The sequence below is a fragment of the Sander vitreus genome, chromosome 5 (assembly GCF_031162955.1).
Source record: "Sander vitreus isolate 19-12246 chromosome 5, sanVit1, whole genome shotgun sequence".
Classification (NCBI taxonomy): domain Eukaryota; kingdom Metazoa; phylum Chordata; class Actinopteri; order Perciformes; family Percidae; genus Sander; species Sander vitreus.
This window is the reverse complement of record NC_135859.1, coordinates 10,254,912-10,277,783: the sequence shown is the minus strand read 5'-3', so window position 1 is coordinate 10,277,783 and position 22,872 is coordinate 10,254,912. Positions and strand designations below refer to the sequence as shown.

The following is a 22,872-nucleotide window of genomic DNA, read 5'->3' as shown; positions in this document are numbered from 1 at the left end:
ATAAAGGTGCTGGTTGACAAGTAGCTAATGCTAATGCTTGGTCTATAACGTTAGCTAATTCTTGATAGGTAACATAAGATTACGACATCGTTCAACACGCTCAGCTATTTTTAGTATGATTGTTTTTACCACGGTTAACAACTCTGGGCTAACCCACAAATTCATCAGTAACATTAACTGTAAAAATAGACGGCTAATCTAATGGTAATTTAGCCAGCTAGCACACCCCTGTCTGTCTGACTCACTCTCCGGGCGCTGCGAGGCTTCAGTCGGGATGAGAGCTGACAACAGCCCCGGGGACACATCATCAGTCAGCCCCCAGCCAGCTAGCAGCCAGCCACTATCATTACAACAATCCAAACCCGGTCAGCACTTAACTACGGTGCTAAGGACGCTAATGGCAGTTTACTGAATCGTCGGTAAACAGACCCAGGCACCCGAGTCAGAACAGCGGCCATTCGTAACATTACACCTCCGTTAGCGTCACCGGTGTTCGTGCTGAATTCCCCCCCTTCGCGTTTAGCCGTCTTTACAGTTAGCTAAATTTACCCGACAAAAGGGGGATAAGGCACCAAAACGACTAATACTAATAGTAATTTAATGATGTGGTATTATTGGCTCTGGACGGAAAGGATAACTATGGGAGTTGGAAGGGGTGTGTCGTGATTCTGCCTTCTCACACACAGGTTTGTGGATCTGAGTGTCGCAATTTCGGTTTCATATCACATTTCATTACAGCCCGTTAAGACAAAGTCAAGAACATCAACTCAGAGACGCTGAAGCTATGTAATGTTTGTTGGCTTCAAAGATTATTTGATCATCACAATAGTTGGTGATTAATTATGTCAGCTGGACAATAAGAGTGTTTAGGGAAATTAGGATTTTGACAAGTCACTGAGACACGTTCCCCAGTGAAAGTCGAGGTTAGTAATATATTTCACAAGCAGATGTCTTTATGAAGGAACCAGACCTGTTGGCGAGAATATATTGTAAGAGTCCAACATTATAACCCATTTTCAAAAGCTTTTGATGACTTATAATTGAGGACGTTTGCACCAAAAATGGCTACGATTACAATACTCAGCCCTAATTACATCTTTCCAGCTTTTCTTCACTGCTGACAGACATTTCTATAATGCTCCATTGTGTAGCCAGTCTCCACATCAGTTGACATTTCCATATTAAGTCAAGTGACTAAGAATATTCCTCTTTCACAGGCTGCTCCTCAGACATTTTTAACTGTTGTTTGTGTCCCTTTCTGAGTGTTGACTTGAATAAATCTGGTTGAGAAATCTGACTTCATCACTGTTCATATAATTTGGATAAATGAGGCTGCCTGTTGGACCAGGGTGGAAACGGGCACTGCCAAACATCACACTTCATGAGCCCTGGAATTTCTTCATGTTGAAATTGGTTTGAAATGGAATGTAATGCATGCACATGATCACAGGTCTGACCTCAGTAAATCTCTGTGGCTATTTCTGCAGCAGACTTCCTCAAAGCATAGGAATACATAAACAGTGGAGAGATGTGACTGTAAATATTCCAGAGAACACTGGTTGTCAATCTGTGTTGTTTACTGTGCAGCTGACTGAGACACAACGCTAAATATACAGTTACTGGAGCCCATGCAAACCCATGAACTCAGCTGACCACAAAAGAACAAATTCAAGGAACAAGATGGGTTTTTTTGTTGCATGTTTACAAGTCGGTAAAAAACCCCGGCAACACTCACAATTTCAACAATGTGAGAAGACAAAGCGGTCACAGAGAGGAATCTGAACCCAGATGTCAAAGGTCAGTAACACGTGCATGCAAGGGTTTGTGTTTCACCTCCCTCTTAGCTCACTCTCTGGGTATTTCCTTTGTGGTGAAGTGGCTGGCCATTGAACTGAGGTTACTATCACCTGAGGAGGCAGTTATTTTACATGCAGGCTCCTTAGCACTCTGAAAGCCCTAATCATCCCATACCGCAAAACCCCCCACAACATGTCGTCATGGCTGCCATTACACACCAGAATATGTGTGGGTGAATCACCAGATTACCACTTTGAGATGATAAAGCTAGGCCTGGCTGTGTGGCAGCAGAGCCTGGTTGGCTGTGTTTTACATGCTTGGAGCCCATGTGATTTCTTTTACTATATGGAAAAGCTGAGTCTGATTTTTTTTTGCAGCTACTATCCCCGCTTGACTCCAGACGTCTAGACCACTCCAGCCGTGCTCGCTAGAGAATCATAATCTTTATCATTTGTCTCTGTAAACGTCTCTGCAGGAAGTCAGCTAGATGTATCTGTTACCACAATGCAGCTTTAAAGGGGAACTCCACCGATTTTACACATAGTTTACAGGTGTTAGCAGGGGCGGACTGGGACAAAAATTCGGCCCTGGCAGCCTTGCATATTTTTGACACCTGTTAGGGAGTACTATGTGAAAAAAGTGATGTTACTTGAGTCACAGACGGTTGGGTCTGAAGACTACGAGTTTAAAGGGGTGATAGTCAAACTTTAGTTTAAAAGCATATTTAGGACGGAAGCGTCACTTTTAAGATGTACCGTATTTTCGTTTTTCGTTGGGAGTAATGGTGGCACTTTTATGCTAGCCTCAAAATAGCTATTTTTAAAACACTAAGAAGGCTCGACACAACATGAAACTTTGCTCCAAGTATCACCAGGGGCTCTACACATGAACTCGAGCATTGAGAATATTGTTTGTGTACCCAGAGTTTACTAAAAAGAGAGGTTTTGAACAACTCACCATAGCTCTTGTTGTTTCTGGCTGCTGCCACCTTGGCAGTCAAAACGAGTCGATATCAAAACAAGTAGCCACAGATTTAATATATCCCTTGTGTAGTTAAGGTGTAGAGCCCCTAGTGATACTTCGAGCAAAGTTTCATGTTGTGTCGAGCCTTCTTAGTGTTTTAAAATAGCTTTTTTGAGGCTAGCATAAAAGTGCCCCTATTACTCCCATTCAAAAGACCATTTGACTGAAAAACAAAAATAAGGTACATCTTAAAAGTGGCGCTTCCGTCCTAAATATGCTTTTAAACGAAAGTTTGACTCAGGTACATTCACAAAAAGACCCTAGGTTGCATTTTGGCGAGAGTTACGCTTTAAGGTCTACTAATAGGGTATGTAACATTGGTTGGGCTGAAAATGGCCCAGGTGCTATTCTATGGGTCCTAATGCATCCCTGTGTTGTGGCCCTATTTGGAACGACAGCTTTTCTTCCAAATATGGTATGCTCATGAATATTTGAGCTGAGCTGTGCGCCGATTGGTTGAGCGAACCACGCACGTACACACACACGCACGCACACACAGGCGAGACAAAACGCAAAGTTTCAGTTCTGTTTTCAGCAGCAGTTTCAAATTTTGAGAGTTGCAGAGGAAAGAGGTGTCAATGGAATTTTGAGGTTCTATGTATGTCCTATTTACCCTCCAAACTGTCGTTTTTCAGCTATGACAAGGTAAAATCGGTTTTGCATTTTATCACCCCTTTAAAAATAAGAAAAAAAACTGTGGGTGCTGTAGTTGGAAATAAGTTATCTTACCAGACCTCTGTAGCCTGTTCCTCGTCTCTGCTGGTGACTAGAGACTCCAGGCTACATTAGCCGCTAATAGCATAACCAGAATCTCTGACCGGAACTGTTGGCGATTGAGTTATATTGTGGATAGGCTCGCATCAGCCTATCTCCACAATGCTGTGGAGTAAGGTCTGGCTTCACCGCAGATACATTCTAGGATAGGAATAAAAAAAATGCTCCGGGTTGTTTCCATTTCTTTAAACCAATCACAATCGTCTTGGCGGGGCTTAGTTCCGGACACAGCAACCGTGCCTCTCTGAAATCGTCTCGGGAAGGATCTTCTAGCTAGTCACTAACTCTGGCTACTGTTTAGTACTGAGCAGGTAGTGTACAGTGGGTCTTTAAAGTTTCTTTTGCTGAAAACAGCTGCCTATTGAGGCCGAAACGATGCTATGAGAGCGAAAGTGAATCAAAACAGTAAAGTTGTGGGCCAGACAGCTAAACAATGAGCTGAAACTCCGTAAAGCCAAGAGTAGCTGCAGATTCAGGTGATTATTCGCTTGAGGTTCTTTGCTATAAGCAGCCCCTTCCCCATTTCAGTTAGTTTTTCAATTCAAGTCAGCTGTAAAATAAACCTTAATCCTGACAGTTGCTTTTGTAAAAGAAAAGCTCTGCTGAGCTGTTCACACATGTTTTGAGGGCATTATGAAAAACACTATATAGCATATTAATAACATTATAGTTTTTAAGCTCTCCAACAAACCAGAAGAGTGGGTCAGACGGAGAGACAGATGCAGAGAGTTAGCTCTGGTTTGCAGTTTGCTCATAACATTGGAATGTGCATTCATGAGGCCTGCACAGTGAGCAGAAAGATAACATTCTGCTTTTGGTGGCAATTAGGTTAGAGCTCATTGGCTGGTCCAGAAGGCGATGTTCAGCTCAGCTTTTCAAAGATCCGGCAAGACAACTCCGACAGTTACGAGTGCAACACCTAACAATTACCAGTTTAACTTCACTTTTGCTGACACACTTTCACTGCAGGCTAGTTAGAAAGGACTGTAATAAAAACAGAGTTCCTATGGGTTAACTTTAAGTGTACAGAACTGCTTCCAGCCAAACCCAAGGAAACATTGATTATTGAAAGGAGCTTTAGGAGTATCACTAAGCCTGTTAAAAAAAAAAAAAGAAAACGTATTATGTTTTCTGTGATTCTGGAGGAGCTTTGCCAAGTCTGTCAAGCTGTCATGTCTGAAAGAAAAACTCAAGGGTGAGGGTTATCTCAGCTAGTCGTCTACACATTTTTATAGAAAGGCTGCGTTACAAACTGGGGGTGTGGAGTTTGAGAGAGAGTTGGCATTGACCACGCAAAAAGGGTCAAACGAAAAATCGTTATTAAGTTGCATTATTGGAAATGTAGGATCCAGTCCCTTGCCCTCACATTGCTAATAAATTAGAAGCAAAATAAGTTCTAAAATCCATCACTGATAACAGTCTGTGAGAGAAAGTTTTCTTGATGAATAGCGGCGATACCACTGTTCTCCAGCTGTGCCACTACTTCCTCTTGTGTTAACCTGGCATGCCAGAGGGTTTGTTAACACAGAACCATTGGAAACTGTTTGGGAAAGGGCAGGCACTTAAAAAAAAATACCTGGCACGTGATCTGTCTATCACGTCAGCCATTGTTATTTTGAACAGTCGCGGCTGTCACACATCTAAGCCATGCCCATAGCTACCAGTGGTTCCTGACCGGATGGTGATTGATGTGGTAAGATGGTAGTTCGGACACAATAAGCATTACACTAAGAACACACCACCCGCGGAAGTGTCGCGTAGTGTAGATAAGTGCCTGATCGTGTGCCTGGCCTTTCACACTGTACGCATATTTCTACACGTCGGTCACAAAGCGATCCTTCTTCTCCTCTCTCTCTCCCTCTCTCTCCCTGATAGAAAGAGACAGGATGAGTGGGGTAAACTGTGGTAATTGTAGCCTATACGTGGCAGTGTGTGTGTGTGTGTGTGTGTGTGTCAGTCACTCTCTCTGTCCATCCGTCGGTCTCTCTCTCTCTGTGTGCCTGATCGCGTGTCTCGCTGTGAGAAGTCAAGACAGCCAAAATCCCCATGAACCTAGATGTTTTATTTTGAAATGTGTTTTATTTTTGTAAAATATCCAGCTGTACTGTGGTCTTCCTGTATGCGATTACCTGCCTGGCTTGACACATACGCTCACGTATCGCGTAAAAAATAGAGGCCTGCTATACGCAACGCCTGCTATACACCTGCGGTGTGTTTTGGCTGTTAGGTTGGAGCCTGACAAGATGGATTTTCATTATATGTGATCCCACGATTCTCGCGTGATCTCGTGATATCCAGCTGCTTTAAGTTAACTATTGCGCACCAGGTGTCAAATATAGGCTAGTATGAGCATTGAAACTTTTTCCTTAACGTTCCTGTCTGAATAAAGCCATAACTAAGATTTACGTACAGTAACAAACACCTTTGTCTGAATGATAAAACCCCATTACTTTAACAGATTTTCAAGTTTACCTCTACATGGTTGGGCAGGGTGTTGACAAATTTAAATCCCGGGATTCTCTTGTCGCTGCACACCACGCCCACGTCTTCACTGTGTTTGCAGTCTGAAACACCGATCCCGTTGGAAGGACACAGCGCAAGGGTCTTTTCCTTGCCAGTGCAGTGAAGATTGTCGAACCAGATGGGTCCTGACGAGAAAGAAGAGAAATTGATCAGTGCTTCCATGGGGAGGAATGTTTCCCTTTAGTAGTGGAAACAAAGGAGTAAAAAAGATTTTTCTTTTGAAGGCTAACCTGGTTTCTCAAAAGTTGTAAAGCATTTACCATGAACCAGTTTCCAATGAATAATAATAATAGTACAAATAAGTCATGAATTATAAAATCATGCACAGGGTTTCCATCAAAATACTGCATCCTCAGCCAGTACTGGCTATATATTAAAAATGAGATGTTATCCATTTTTATTGTGAGAAATATTATGACATTTGTTGTTGTATTTAATGTGTTCCCACACTTTCAAGAGTAACAGTGTTTTGCATTACATACCTTGTCCTTTCCCATATTTCGAGGATGGTGACCATGAGATGGCTTCCAGGTAGCCCAGCTCCCTGCACACCACCTGAGCGGCATGGATAGTGAAGTCGTCATCACATACAGTGCCCCATTCATTGTTGTAGAAAACCTCCACGCGACCCTCGTTATGTTTCCTCTTATCCCCCGCTAATCGGAGCTGAATCCTGGGCGTGTCTGGCGACAGCTGTGGGGCGATGTAGTGTTCCTGTTCTGGGTCAGGGTAGCCTGGTGGGTAGCCGAGGTGTTCGTACTGGGCAAGAGCCAGCTCGAATAGCATTAACAGAATGACTGTGCAGCAGGGCAGACACTGGGTGGGCAGCATTTTGGTTGGAGCTGATGAAAAGACCAAAAGAGACAGGCACTTATTACAATTCAGATGGTTTTTCAAAATGGTTCTTGGTGTTTATTAGAGAGGAATCAGACTGAAGAACAAGTATGTGAGGGAACACTGATTTAACAGTCTGAGAACCCCCTATAATCTCAACAGGGTTTTCTCGACTTGGGCTTGGAAACTACAAATGTGTAACGGAAAGATTGTCTTACAAACTGGGAACATAGTTTGGGAGTGGTCATTAACCAGGCAGGGAGGGTCTGACAAAAATACACAATCAATTGTATTATCTCTGCCCCTGGTGCTTTGATTTTTACAGTTTTTTCCCCCCACTTTTTAAAAATCTGTCTCTTGTCCCCTATAGTTATAAATGCTGAATGCTTGTTTCCCTCGGAATTTGTGATGTGAAAGGGGTGACTATCCCACAGAACATTTTTACGGTGCTGCTGTTGTGCTGTCTATGCACTGCCAGTGTCCTCTTTTCGCGCCACAACAATATCAGTTATACAGTTGTTTTTCACTGCATGACAAAATTTACGTATGTCGGTGGAGCGTGTGAAAGGTGCCAAATGTACCAAACACTGCTGTCCCTGTTTTGGTTTGAAAACTACGTTGTTGCGTATCCTTTCCCGGTTCTTCTTTTCATAAACACAACCGTCCCGTTGTTGTTGCGTGTCCCCCAGAGACCACGGGTTGTTTCAGTGTGTGGAGTGTCCTTTCCCCGTTCTTCTTTTCCTAAACATGCTTCCCATTCCGTGCTGAGCACCCAGAGACCGCAGGTCGTGTCTCGGCGTGTGACGTGTCCTTTACCCGTTCTTCTAAACCCAACCTCCGTATAGATGCTTGCCATTATGCTTCCCATTCCCATTTCGTGCTGAGCACCACGAAAAAAACGACATAATCGTGTCCAGTATACGAATCAATAGATAAAAATAAAAAAACGTGACCATTTCACGAACGGCCGTGAGACCGTGTTGGAATGGTCATGTGATATGCGTTGTCAGACGTATTAATATGAACAGAGATTAGTTCTGCTACTGATGCTAAAAATCTTGTGTGGACAGAGATTGTTTTTTTCTCAAAATGCTGCAGCAAATGGAAAGATTTTCTTTTTGCATCTTTCAAATTACTGTGTGAAGAAATGATCATCCAATAGTTTTCTTTGAGTTGAGTTTAGAAAATGAGTCCAAGATAAGCTGGACTCAAGCCTGAAACAGACCTGCGGGGTGATGTAATGTCAAACAGGCAACAACTAGGCCTTTGCTTCTGCCTACCTTTAAAGACAAAGAATAAATCACAATTCCAAGTCAGACTGATATAATCAAGTCAATGGTCGGACAAAATGGGTCTCGAAAATTGGCACACAACTGAAATTCTCCACAGGCTCATCAACAGCTGTTTCCACGACCCATTAAATGTTTAATGTTGAAAGCTCAAAATCTTGCGCTTTTGTGTAAAAACATCTGACAGAAACCAGATGATCCTTCAACTGCAGGGTTTCTACTTTTCTCATAACGTGGCGGTAGTTGCACAAGCTAGTAACAGCACACACATTACAGAATGAACAGATGGAATGAAATCATGCTCATTAGGATATTTTCAAACGAATGCAGATGAACCCCTTTGGAAACTCTTAATGCCAGTGTATTCATGCTGTAAGAAAGGGCAGAAGGGCTTCTGTGTCTTATATAATTACAAACTGCTTTCACCTTCACGGAAGTCAGGTCCCACCTGTTGGAGAGGGGTGGACTATGCTTTGGTTCAAAACTTATAAAACTTCAAGGCGAGAAAACATAAGGACTCTGGGGAATAAGCTCCCCGGAGTCCTTATGTTTTCTCGCCTCGCTGTTTTCCTTGGATTCCACCTAAAAATGCTTGATGTTGCCGTGGTCTTGCTCGACGTCCTACTGTGCCCTACTATGCTACACAACGCTACGCAACACCCCGCATCGCCCTGAACTGCTACAACTATTATTTCTAGTCATAGTTCCACTATCTTTATTGTTACTATAACTGCCATTGTTCATCATTCCAACTGCTGTAATTATTATGAATCATGTTTCTCTATATCTGTATATCTGTATCAGTGTCTGTGTCCAAACCGGCAGCGACAGATGCCGCCCACAAAGAGCCTGGGTCTGTCCGAGGTTTCTGCCTAAAGGAAGTTTTTCCTTGCCACTGTCGCACCAAATGCTTGCTCTTGAGAAACTGTTGGGTCTTTTTAAATTACAGAATGTGGTCCTATATATTGTTGGGTAGTTTAATTTATAATAAAACATCATATTTTATAAACTACATGTGTTTTGTATGCAAAAATCTTAATCTGTAAAGTAACTTGTAACTTAAACTTCAGTCAGCTTAATGTAGCTGAGTAAAAAGTACAATATTTCTCTCTGAAATGTAGTGGAGTAGAAGTAGAAGGTGGCATGAAAAGAAAAGACTCAAGTAAAGTACCTCAACAAGTACCTCAACATTTGTACTTAAGTACAGTACTTGAGTAAATTTACTTAGTTACATTCCACCACTGAATCTATTCATCGTTTAGGTAATTTAATGCCAAAAAAAAAACAGAAAATGTCTCATTACAAGTTCCAGATGCCATGACATCTTTACATTTTGTCTGACCAACAACTAAAAACCCAAATGTATTCAATGTATGATATAAAACACAAAAAACTGTTGACGATCGACTAATTGATTAATAACTACTGTACATGTGCTCAAATGTAGAAAGACAGCAGGGCAAAACTTTGAAGCATGCTGTAGCCAGGTCAAACACAATGAAAAACCTGCAGTAACATCGCGGGAAACAACACAACTTACTATCAGACAGACACAGTAGCCTAACTCTTAATGACAAAGGTTTTAACTCTGATTGTTAAAATTCTTAAGGTAACTCTCGCATGTTTTCAGGCTCTAGTCTAGTCTAGTAGAACTTACTTTTCTTGTCCCTCCTGAGGCTGTGTGCTCCTGCAGGCTGCAGTAACACTGTGTACAGACCAAAGCCCAAAGTCAGCTGTTTCTTCTCCTTCTCTCTAAACTTTCACTCCTTCTCATGCAAACGTCTGGCTTTGGACCGGAGCTGCAGTGGCCCCGCCCACTGACGCCCACCTTTAAGATGACCTCACCGGAGACGGCCCGGGAAGTGGAAATAGCGGATCCGACCTGTGAAGTACGGTGGCCCTGAAGTGTAAATCACAACAGCAAATAGAAAAACGCAACAGCAAATCAAAAAACACAACGCCAAATAGGAAAACACAATGGCAAATAGGAAAACACGACAGAAAATAGGGAAACACGACAGCAAATATGAAAACACTTCAACAAATCATAAAACACAACGGCAAATAGGAAAACACGACAGCAAATAGAAAAACACGACAGCAAATATGAAAACACAACAACAAATATGAAAACATGACGGCAAATATGAAAACACGACAGCAAATAGGAAAACACGACAGCAAATAGGAAAACACGACAGCAAATATGAAAACACGACAGCAAATATGAAAACACTTCAAGAAATTTTAAAACACAACGGCATTAGGGCCTATCTAGCAGAGGACGGACCCTCCTGATTGGACAGACGGACTGTCTGTGTTTTAACAGGAAGAAGATGTGAAAAACACAAAAACGCGCCTACTTTTAACAGAGAGACTGTCTGTCCAATCAGGAGGGTCCGTCCTCTGCTAGATAGGCCCTACCTTTTCCGGTAGAAGTTAATGCCATTGTGTTTTATGTTTTGCTGTCGTGTTTTCCTGTTTGCTGTCGTGTTTTCATGTTTGCTGTCGTGTTTTCATATTTGCTGTCGTGTTTTCCTATTTGCTGTCGTGTTTTCCTATTTGCCGTTGTGTTTTATGATTTATTGAAGTGTTTTCCTATTTGTTGTCATGTTTTCATATTTGCTGTCGTGTTTTCATATTTGCTGTCGTGTTTTCTTATTTGCTGTCATGTTTTCCTATTTGGTGTCGTGTTTTCCTATTTGCCGTTGTGATTTATGATTTATTGAAGTGTTTTCCTATTTGTTGTCGTGTTTTCATATTTGCTGTCGTGTTTTCATATTTGCTGTCGTGTTTTCCTATTTGCTGTCGTGTTTTCATATTTGCCGTTGTGTTTTCCTATTTGCCGTTGTGTTTTATGATTTGCTGTTGCGTTTTTCTATTTGCTGTTGTGATTTGCACTTCAGGGCCACCGTAGAAAAGTGACAATGCTGCCTTCAAACACTGTCGAAAAACTGTTTTAAAAAAAAAAAACGACCAAGTGATCACTAAACAGCCATGAAAAAATCAGGTAAATGGGGAGATCATTTATTTTCTGGAAAAATTACGATGAGTATGTTCTTATTTTAGAAACAAAAGAAACAGAGCTGTGATGTAGGCTACTTCAAAATGAAGAGGAACAAATGTCCATCAGGCATGTAGTTAATCAATGTATTTCTTTGTTACGTGAAATCATACAAGAATACGATTTCAGTGAAATATAATGTGTCAGTTCCTTCAATGTAGGCCTATGCATTAAAAACAGTAATAATAAGACAGGGGTGGTCCTACTGGCCTGAGGGTAGAGGGAAATAATGAACTCATTATAAAAATGTATTGGTATTGTTTATTATTATACATGTGTTGCACAAGATATTGACATCAACTTTGACCTGTCATGTGTAGGAGGATTTTTGCCTGCCGATCTTGTCTTCATTCTTGTAATTTAGCACTGATCACAAGAAAGCAGCATAAGTATCCTCAAAGTGTTAAAAAACCCGTCACTGGACTGGACTCTACTCTGCTGCCACCTTGTGTAAAACAGAACGGGACATTTTTTCTTCCAACAACGTTGCAAACTTTGTGAAACACAAGCAGAGGCGTCATTAGGTCTGGGTGTCTAGGCGTCATTAGGTCTAGGTGTCCCCGGCTGTAGCCGGGGACACCTAGACGTTTTATGAATAGCCCCAGATCTCTCGCCCTCTCTCTTGTTTTTAATTTTTTTACAAAAATAAGTATAATAGAATAAAAAGGCCTCAGAATGGCACATGCAAATACAGAAAACAAGTATTTTCCAAGGCACTCACAGTCATAGGCGCCGATTTATGTTTTCCTCCGTGGGTGCTCACGGGCGCACGCCCTTTAAAAAGTAGTCAAAAAATGTTTGCATTTCAGAACCTTAGGAAATGGACGGCGACCGAGACAAACAAACACCGCTGTAAAGTAGGCTTTCAACTCAGAACAGCGCCATTTCTCACAAATACAGATAGGATTGGAGATGAGAAGTTTAACTGACACGTAACCGCGATCAGCAGGGGACTGACAGTGACATAACCAATCACACTATGACAGACGCTCCACAAAATTTTAAATGAATGTAGGCCTAGCCTACTGGCAGTCTGGCACACGTGGGTGTTAAGTATTTTCAGTATCGGCGCCTATGCTCTCAGTTCTTACAACTGTTTGTAGAACTCATGGTAGAACTGTAACTTTGTCCAGTGTATTTTTTCGAAGCGAATAGAACGGGCAGCTACGTGCGGGGTCTGACCTTCTATATGGGTCTGACCAACATGTTGTTTTGGTTGCTATCACCTAGCAACCGTCTCTACATGAGGAAAGCTGTGAAAGGTGTAATTTTCGGAGGAATCATAGCCAAATCAGTCTAACACATTGATGCCATTAACAGTTTAGAAGCGCAATACTAATTATTTTGTTTGAAGTTCCTGTGACGAGACCCAAACGGGGCTCTGTGTCTGTCAGAAGGTCTTAGATCTACCATATCAGCAGAGCAATCATGTAATTATTATTGTAATATCCTATTATAACTTTATTTTTTATCAAAATATCACGACTCCTCCAAATTTCAGAGAACACAGATGAGATGAGTTATATTTTGATTGTGCACAAAGCTTTGAACATGAGCAGAAATCTTGCTCAAACACATCTGAAATATTACAACCCAGGGGTTTATTTCATTAAAATTAATTCATCATTGAGTTGAATAATTGTCATTTGCACATTTAAGGAGGTTACATCCCCAACAAAAGATGCAAAAGAGGGAAGAGTAAATTATGCCTAGGCCACATGTGTGCTGACTCAGATATAATTAGAAAAGTCGATCCAAAGGAGAATAAATAGATGAACGCAATACAGAATGCCTGAGAGCCTTACTTCAATATATTCCATTATGTTTTTATATTTGGATTGTAATCTATGTTTCCCTTTACATAAAGATATTTCCAGCATACATTGATTCAGAAAAAAGTAGAAATAGGGGCATATAAATTAACCAGAATGCAGGTAATTAAGCGTTTTATACTCAAACTTTTCTTGGGGGGGGCCCCTCAGATCCCCAACGTCATAAGTCACCACACAAATCTGGAGAAAAAACCTTGGCCTTTGGGTTGCCAGGCCAGTTTTGATTAGGCCAAATGTTGGTGCTATTTAACTAACATCTACAAACTGGGCAGCTAAAATAAACATGCACTGGCTATTAACAAGCTGGGCAAGCCAATCCCCGTTTTGCATTGCATTCAGTTTAGTTAAATGGGTCCAGGCTAAGCCCCGAACCTCCTCAAGACCTAGAAACACCCCTGAACACAAGTATTACAAATTCAGCATGTTCCACTTATGTTCCATTTATAAAATTATGCATTTAGGTCTTAGATGTGCAACAGGTCACCTTCTTTTCAAAGATGTTTTTCCCTCTCAACATAAACCAGACGGATCATTAGTGACTTTGCGGTGCAGCTTTGGCAGTGTATTGGTGTTTTTTTGTGAAAGGGAGGAAATCAGTGTGTTGTGAGGATAGCTGTGGTTGTGTTAAACAATACAATACAGATTGAGGCTGTTGCACAATTACAAAGTGTTCCTGCAACCTTTTGGCCTCAATAATACTCATGTAAGGTGTCGTAAAGTCATATGAAAGTTTCAGACAAGGAAAGACAAGGGGCTATTGTTGCCGTCTTAAGTGCTTGTCATGCCTTTTTATAAGGCAGGTTTCTGACCATTTAGCTTTTATTGAGGTGTTTGTGGCATTTGGTGATCATGTGTTTTACTTTCACTATCATCCTTTACAGCGTCAGTGGACACTGTTACTGCACTGCTGCCAGTGCTTTCATTTCTGAGACAAAGATGAGACACCAAGCAGTGACTGATCGTGATCAGTATTGCATGAACTCACTTCATCTTCCCACGTTCATTTCTGCATAGCTGAGTTGTCACATTTTACCTAGTATATATCCTTGACGTTCCACTTCCGGGATTGCTCCGTTGCCGCCGGAAAATCCGCCAGATTTCACTCATTTAGGCCGGATATCCGTTCCTCTGTGTTGGCATTTTAAACTCTGGTTGATTTATGAGGAGGACTATGGTTAACCTCTCTGCAAGGTAAATCCAGACAGCTAGCTAGACTATCTGTCCAATCTGAGTCTTCTGTTGCATGACTAAAACAACTTTTAAACGTACACGTTCCACCAGAACAAGTTCCTTCCGAGCTTTTTTTGCAGCGGCACCGCAGATTTTCTCCGGTGCTTAGACGATTGCCCAAGACGATTGTGATTGGTTTAAAGAAATGCCATTAAACCAGAGCACGTTTTCCTCCCATCCCCGAATGCTATGTGGAGTAGCCAGACTCTCCTCCAGCGTGCTTTGGAGGAGGGTCTGGCAAAGAGAGACTACATTTTACCATTTAAATCAGGATTATCAGCAATGTCACTTAACCCTCATTCTACATATCTGAACTACTGACTAGGGTTCCTGGGGACCCCAAGAATAAACAACTGTAAGAAACAACCATCATAGCAAAATGTTGATTTTTCCAAAACGTCATTAGTTATGTAATTAATGTCATCTGAAGGAAAAAAACAGATATTTGAACATTGTGTGAAACAAAAATAAAACACATGAGGAAACCTGTGTCTGCTGCATCTGTTGTCTCCTTCAAAATGATTAACTAATGAAAACAGAAACTGAAAACAATGATAGGAAGCCATTAACAACAAATTGACTGAGAGTCATGACAAATTTGAAGTGTAAATAAATGACAAGTTGTGGTTTAATGGAGGGGTTATGTGCCTGACTATTTCATGGCCAGGAGCTAAACTGGTTAGCGGGGAAGCTCACAATGATGACACGATTCCAGAAAGTCCCTACCGTGGAAATCCAGAGTTCTCGCGAGAGCACAATTTGAATTTGCTTAGCGAGTCACTCTGGCATTCAGTAATGATGCTCATTAACTATGCCCTTGTAGCCGAGCTGCACCAATCACATCGGTGTATCTGATATAGAGGTGAGCTAAACAGATGACGACAGCGCTGCGACGTCAAAGTCATTAGTAAACATTGCAAGATGGCTATGGATGAACACCAGTTGTTTGAAATGGCTTTGGCCGTTACAATGAACGAGTTAGACTTGGCTTTTTATCTAAGGCCCTGTTTACACGAATACGCTTGCGGGTGAAAACGACAAAACATGTTTATCAGATGAGCCTTTCGTTTAGACGGCGACGGCATTGTTGGGGCTTAAAAACGCAAAAAAGTGAAACCACCCTCCAGAGTGGAAATCTTAAAAACGCTCCACCGTTGCATTCCCGTCTAAAGGGTAAAAACGCACTGTGTGAGTGTGTGTATGCCGCGTGTGTGTGGGTTTGTGCCGCATGTGTGTCTGTGTGTGCATTGTTTGGAGCAATAACTCCACCTCCTCGTCTGTCCAGACAAAATTGTCAGCGTTTGTTGTTCGCGTCGCGCTACTAGGGAGAGGAGGAGAGAGGGAGACAAGTAGAAGGAAGGTTCTACGTCGGCGTGCGGACTTGGTGGATCGCATTTCACACACTTTTGCGTCACCATAACGCTCGTCTAAACGTGGAATAAAAAGTGAGAATGCAACGCCACTTTTGTGTTTTCTCTTCAGATCGTTTCTGTCTAAACATAGCTTAAAAGAGGACCAGAAGACGGTGCTCGAATCGTTCCTTTGCAAGGACGTTTTTGCTGTTTTGCCGACCGGATACGGCAAGAGTTTAATCTACCAGTTAGCGCCGCTGGTAGCTAAGCGTATGGGGCTCTGGATACGTCACCCTGTGTATTGTTGTGATTGGTCGTAGTGTTATCCAATTGCGTGCAGTGAGATTTTCAAATGCATGCTTGGTGCCACCCCTCGAGTTGGGCCATTTTCATTACTCATTGCCAGACCCTTAATCTTTCGGATTTGGGTCTGGATTTCCAAGCTAGAAAGTCCCTGCACCCAGTTAAGAAACAGCTCGGCACAAACCCCACAGTAACTGGTTGGTCAGTTCATTCACCACTGGAAGTGGATTCCCTTCTCATAATTCAATTGGTAAATCACAAAAAGGGTGCCCTGTTTAAAGGTACAATATGTAATATTTCTGCATTAAAATGTCTAAAACTGACTATACCTATGTTATACATTTTGTTGAGTTGTGTACTTACACTATCTCAAATGGTTCCAACAATGTTTAAACCCAGGGAAATCTGTAATTTCATTTTAATGACACGGGACGTTTTGTTTGGTCGCCTGTCAGTGGCGTCATATAACCTTTGACCCCTCTAGTTATTCTAACTTCCGTCAAAACACAGGAACCCGGATGATACGTTTGAGAGTAATTGTAAATCATGTCACAGAAAGTTATACTCAGTAACTGTAATACTGCTTTTTTTCTGCCACAGAGCAGAATTTTTCATTGATTACATGCCACTTTGAAACACAGTAATACAGCAGAGACCTAATTTATTGATATATTTCAATATCAATCAATCCAGCTTAACGTTACTACAATGTGCTACGTTGACAAGTAACGTTAGCTAATCTCAGAAAGTTATTTTTAGTATGACTGTAACAGCACTGGGCTAACCCACGATTAAGTTTGCTACGTAATGTTAGCTATATAGATAGACTAATCTAATGCTACCTTAGCCAGCTAGCAAGGTCTGTCTGCCTCACTCCCCCAGTGCTAAGAGACTTCAGTTGGGATGAGGGCGGACAACAGCCCCAGGGACACATAGCTAACGTTAGCTACGTTAGTTAGTTACTAGACAGACATGAGAGTAGCATTAATCTTCTCATCTTATTCTCTGCAAGAAAGCAAATACTATTCCGTCAATAAAGAAATTTGCAGACTCACTACATTATGAGTCACCCTTAGGTCCAGCATTCTAAGCTTACAAAAACACAATTCTTAGTTTCAGGTGATTATATACCAATGGATACCATCAAATTCCTGCTTCGGATATTTCTTAGTTTAGAGATTTTACCTTAGGAACACATATCTGTGGTAAAATATAAAACTCAAGTTTCCCTTAGCTGGCTAGCTAGCTAGCTAGCTAGCTACACTGCATCATGGGAGAGCTTATGAGGAAAATGTCAGAGCTTTGATGAAATGAAAACTTTTTTTATTCTTTGGCAAAAGATCGCAAAGATCTTAAATATAATTTCAAATAAATATTTACACCCACAACAGACACTGATAATTATCACACTGTTAAGAAAGCTGCTTGTATATTCAAAGTAGATCTTTGTAGAACGTTTGGATTGTAAAGAGGAATTGTGATCTGTAATGGTTGAACTGATTTTGCATGGACGGGTTTGATGCGTGCAACAATTTTCAGTTTCCCTTCATTCATTTTCTTCTTGAAGCAATGGCTGTGGGAGAGAGCAGATAAAGATAATTATGATACTTCATTAAAATAAATCCTCTAATCTCATCAACTGCACTGATATTCTCACCGTGTAAGCCAGAACCTCAGGACTGGAGTCTGGTCGCTGCCATTTACGGTTGGACAAAATCATAAGGACAACCATGCCGAAGGCTACAATTAAAACTCCTAATGAATTTCCTAACAAAGCCTCGGATGGAAGGTTAGCATACGTTCCACTGCTGTGGGAAAGAAAACACATGTAAGAGAGCAATTTAATTATTGTATCTTTAAGGAAAATATTACTAAAACATAACTCACAAACATGGCACTCACAAAACAAAGAAGAGTTTCTCGTTGATTCCGGAAATGCATGCAGCGATGCTGAGCCACAGTATGCTGCCTCCCATCCACACATGGACAGGTTTCAGGAGTGCACGTAGTGATATGGGGGAGCAGGGCAGAAGGAAGCCAGCCATACCTACTACCCACTGAAATAATGAATGCAGGGACAGACATCCACAGACACAGTAAACACAAAGGCTGATAACCAAAGCTCAACCATGTCTCAAATTAAGACAAAAAGAAAACACCTTATTACACATGTCTAATAAAGCGATTTATATACTGCATGTAAAGTCGTATACCTGTATGGCAAAAAGAGCTACAGCAGCGATTCCAATCCAGCTGTGCAAAGAGTAGAGGTTGGGAAGGTTTTTAGCATTGTGGAAGCCAAACACAGCACAAAGACCCACAATTGACAGAACCAGAGAAAGGAACATCAGTGTGGCATGCAGCAGCTTCCAGGGGAGTTTATTCTGACCCCAGGTCAGGGGGACGCGGTACAACACAGCTCCTGCAGGGAGGAAAGAACAAGAGGAAAGATGCTACGTTTCATCTGTACATTATAGTCAATGTCGTTTGTGGCTCTGGAGCGCACTGAGAAAATAACCCTGATAATTTCACCAGGGTCATAAATGCATTTTGGTTCCCTTGATTTTGGCTTTAAGACTTTTTTTTTGTCTGTGTTACAAACTGGAGGCATGGAGTTTGAAATACCTGGTTGTATTTACATGGCAGGGGAAGTCTAATGAAAAATGCTACAGAGTTGCATCACAGGAAATGTCAGATTTCGTGGTTTTGGAGGTTGAATCATACTAGGGACTGAAAGGTGAGATATATAACCGCTTTATTAAAGTAAATAAATAAATACAAAAGATAAATACTCATCACTCGAGTAGCCCATTAAGAAAAAGTGAAAACGCAAATACACTAGTCTGCATTGATCTTTTGGAAGGGCTGTCAAAATTAATGAGTTACTACAAATTCCTTTTAACGGCAATACTTTTTTTTAAACATTACTAATCATATGCACGTGTAATATCATACAAATGATCAGTATGTCATATGTGAATGGAAAATGCGGAAAGGTGTGTCTATTAGTCACTTATACTTACAATAAAGTTTATAAGAAAATACCATGTTGTATGTATTTTAATACATTTCAATGAGGTAGTATCCTATCCTTAAAGTTTAAAAAATCAGCAACATCTTAGAGATACAACTCGGAAAAAATAACAACCACCAGTGGACACAGACATTTAGTCAAATACTTTCACAAATGTTCATCACACGTGGAACATTATGACATGTTGTGTGTGCATATAACACATCACTGCTGCCTCCAATTTCAAAACCATTCACACCATTTAATATCCAGAGGGGCTGCCCTAAATGTGCATTGTACATTGATTATTCATTACAGCGAGGTGGTCTTTCTGCTGGGCCTTAGGCCTGTCGCACCTCCAACGGTGCCTGTGGTGTACTGTGCATGACAGAGGCGTCCTCTTCTCTGAGGCAGGCCTAAACCTGACTGCATACCGCAAGGTGTGTGCATTGTACATTGATATTTGTATTACACTTAAAAAGGGTGAGGAATGACCAAATGCATCTATTATCAAGTATTCCTTTTCCCACACATTGATATATACATTTAGGCAGAAACGGGCTCAAAAATCTAATGCAATCGCTTAGCAGAAGTGTGAAGCTCCTACCTTGTATTGACTGATTGTGTTCACATAAAGGCATCCAAACAGAGACAGTACCCATCATTATTACAATTTAACATCCAGTTCATCATGTACCATGTTGAAGATACATTACAGTTTCTTGCTGAAAGGCACCTTCTTTCATTTATATCAAAAAAAACTGTGACTGCAATCACTGAGGTGTGGCACTTAAAGCAAAACAGTCACTGTGGACTTTACCTCATGTTTATGATACCAAAGTGATGCATCAAATTATATGCTAGGTCTCTATGCAACCTGTAATGTGTAATTATCTTAATAGACTGTCACAAGGAAAAACAGAAGTGAGAAACAGAAATGAAATAGTTTGATCCAAAAACGAAAAAGCACTCACCATTGCCGTACAGCACAACAAGACCTGTTACCATCAGAACAGGGTGCCAGTTGAACTGCAGTGCCGAGCCGTCCCAGGCAAAACCGCCACGCCACCGGCTATTCCACAAGCATACACACACCACGCAGGCCAGGCCCAGACCCAGGCACAGCAGGTAGCATATGTAGAAGCTCACAATGGACCTCATTCTGGACAGAAATGTAAGCTAAACCATAAAAAAGGAACAAAATCAGAAAAAAAATAGGATGGCAGGTGTCATGTTGATGATTTAATCCCGAAATGAGTTAGTCGCTGCCCAGTAAGCACTGGATTGGTCATTTGCAGTTCAAATGATGTCTAAATGTCTAGATTAAGCCTGGGCTAACTTTGGTTAAAAGTTTTTTTTAAGACATCTGGGGTCACTTATAGCCATTGTTTCAACAGCATTTCAACTGCTTTTGAAACAATGACAATATGGCACCTACAAAGCCCAGTTTAAAGTTTATGCCCCAAATCAATGTTAAACACCTTCTTGTTCACCCTTTTTTTCAGTTGCAATTCATAAATGCAGCAGCTAACTGCCAAAATGGAATGTTAAATTCAATTAGTACTAGAAACAATAAAAACACATAAGAGCGTGTGACAATTCACTTAAAATCCTTTTAAAAATCTCAACTTTTCCATTAGAAAAAACTAAATTACAATTAAAGTGGTTGAATCAATCATTGTTACATCTCTTCTAACCTTTAACTGCTATTTATTTCAGCATCACATCAAACTCAACACTTTATCACAAGCTGGGCATTTGAGTATCATCAGAAATGTAGGCTACACCAGTGTTGCACACCTTACCTTGTCCACAGATGCTGTGCTGTATCTCACAGCACACCCTATACTATTCTACAATACTGATACTTAACTCCACATCATGTAGAAGTTAATGCTTTATGTCGTGACTTCCCCTGGTTACTCTTTAACTACTGTAATGCTCACAGTGTTATCTGCTCTCACTTCGTGTTTCTCTGGTCCAGCTGAAGTCTCACTTCCACATTCAGCTGTATTGCGGTGGCTGAGGGGGAAGCAGTCAGAGGTGGAAGAACAGCTGGGAGATGAGGGGCCAGCTTGCTGCATCTGCTGCCCATAAATAAGATGGAAAGTGAGAGTGCGACACATTAATCAGTTTGTGCGTAAAAGCAATTAGAAACATCCAACCAGCCAACTAAAAACAGCATCTTCTTCTGTCAAACAAATATATGCTACAAAATATTAAAAAAAAAAAGTTTAAAAAGATTAAGTGAAGTTAAAACGTGATAAAGTTACCCAGTTGCTTTTTCGCAAAGGAACACGACTCAATACATACGCCGGGTTAAATCTTGAGTTTGACATTCGTGTAACTTTGACCCATTCAGCAAACTATTTCAACTTTTGCAACTTACATTTTTACATTGACAACATTTTTAAGTATAGCAACTTAAAGCGTGTCGTTAATACATTCCTAAGTATCACAATTCATGTCGTAGGGTGCGTTTCTGTTTAAGCAGGGCAACATTAGATTAGCTTGTCTTTCAAAAAGTCTTGTAAAAATTAACGTGACGTAACGTTACCGCTGCTAACATAGGCTACACAAAAAGTCTGAATAATTCACGTGTTAAATTGCGTATATTCGTGTACCTCATTTACATAGGCCTACATTCCACATCTTACGTTATACGACTGACAACTCGAGGATAAAAGCTGCGTACAAAGGTTAAACCTTCTTATATACTGTCTATGGGTTAAACACATTTCAGGAAGAGATAACACATTTCCTTATTGACAACGCAGGGCCTTGTGGGAAATGTAGTTTTGTTTGTCACCAGCGTACCCCGCAGCACGCCACATTATAAAACGATGATTCTATAATTCTTCAATTAAATTGAATAATTCAAAGTCCTGCGCTTTGATGCTCCAGCTCAAAGTTGATGCTTTGCCCTCCAGTTCTTTTGATGCTATTTTCTTCAGCTCTGAACTTCCAGCCTCCGTGATAAAATAAGATGATAAAAACTTTATTGATCAACTAGGAGTTAGAAGGAAAAATCAAAATAGAATTTAAGCACACACACATGAAATACAGAAAAACAATCAATAAAGCAAGGGAAATAATTAAATAAAACGCTATAAACTGTTTAGCCACTAAACAAGTCTGAGGTTATATAAGCATAGGCTATAGTATGAATTACTACTGATGAAATTGCTACTGCTTGGCCTCTCAGGCTGTGTGGTAGCTGGCTGTGATCACATTATGTGTTGAACTGAAAAGCTAAGGGATCCTACTAAAGGAAGAGGGCTATGGCTGCATGATGGCTGACCTGAAGGTTGTCAGTTGTCTTTCAGCTCCACCTGGAGGCAGTATTAGTCTGTATTTCATTTGCTTGGTCAAAAAAACATATACATGTTTTACTGACTGGATTATGTTGAATATTAGTATCATATGTATTGTAATAGACAATAATCAGGCTATATGTTACTGTGATTCAGTTCAGTCTTCATTGTCCCGTCCGTTGGAAATCCGGTTTGCTGCAACGGAGGGTGCAAGAAAAACAGTGCCTAGCTCTGTCCGTGGGGAACTGGGTTGGGAACCGTATCGACCAAAGTACAGCGTGTGGACTGGTAGCTGGAGAGGTGCCAGTTCACCTCCTGGGCACTGCCAAGGTGCTCTTGAGCAAGGCACCGAACCCCCAACTGCTCGGGGTGTCTGTCCAGCAGTCGCAGACCCCTCGCTCTGACATCTCTTCATTTGTGCATGTATAGGACCTGAGCATGTGTGTGTATTTAAGGCCTGTGTGTAGTGTGGTCTAACAACAGAGTGAAAAATTTTTTTTTAATTTCCCCAGGGGATCAATAAA

General features: G+C 41.1%; 2 protein-coding genes across 6 annotated transcripts in view; both read right to left on the bottom strand.

Moving 5' to 3' along the window:
• loxl2b (lysyl oxidase-like 2b) overlaps positions 1–10,030 on the bottom strand; it is a 62,250-nt gene extending 52,220 nt beyond the window's left edge. Inside the window, exons 1-3 of the mRNA XM_078250359.1 lie at positions 9,898–10,030; positions 6,600–6,959; positions 6,067–6,242 (exon numbers count right to left, since the gene is read on the bottom strand). Coding sequence (XP_078106485.1) covers positions 6,067–6,242; positions 6,600–6,948 — 525 coding nt within the window. The 5' untranslated portion in view covers positions 6,949–6,959; positions 9,898–10,030. The remainder of the gene's footprint in view (positions 1–6,066; positions 6,243–6,599; positions 6,960–9,897) is intronic.
• A 7,292-nt stretch (positions 10,031–17,322) lies between these two features.
• cyb561a3a (cytochrome b561 family, member A3a) lies at positions 17,323–21,792 on the bottom strand. 5 transcript variants are annotated; one of them, XM_078250356.1, is made up of 7 exons: positions 21,659–21,792; positions 20,981–21,118; positions 20,009–20,213; positions 18,235–18,443; positions 17,924–18,078; positions 17,679–17,826; positions 17,323–17,594 (listed from the first exon to the last, which is right to left on the bottom strand). In XM_078250356.1, the coding sequence occupies exons 2-7, from the start codon at positions 21,116–21,118 to the stop codon at positions 17,568–17,570; spliced, it is 882 nt and encodes a 293-aa protein (XP_078106482.1). In that variant the 5' UTR covers positions 21,659–21,792; the 3' UTR covers positions 17,323–17,567. The 5 variants fall into 5 exon arrangements, with proteins under 5 accessions (XP_078106482.1, XP_078106480.1, XP_078106479.1 ...); XM_078250354.1 differs by having other exon boundaries at positions 17,679–17,829; positions 20,981–21,121; positions 21,659–21,791; XM_078250353.1 differs by having other exon boundaries at positions 17,679–17,829; positions 21,659–21,791.
• Between the last annotated feature and the right edge of the window lie 1,080 nt (positions 21,793–22,872).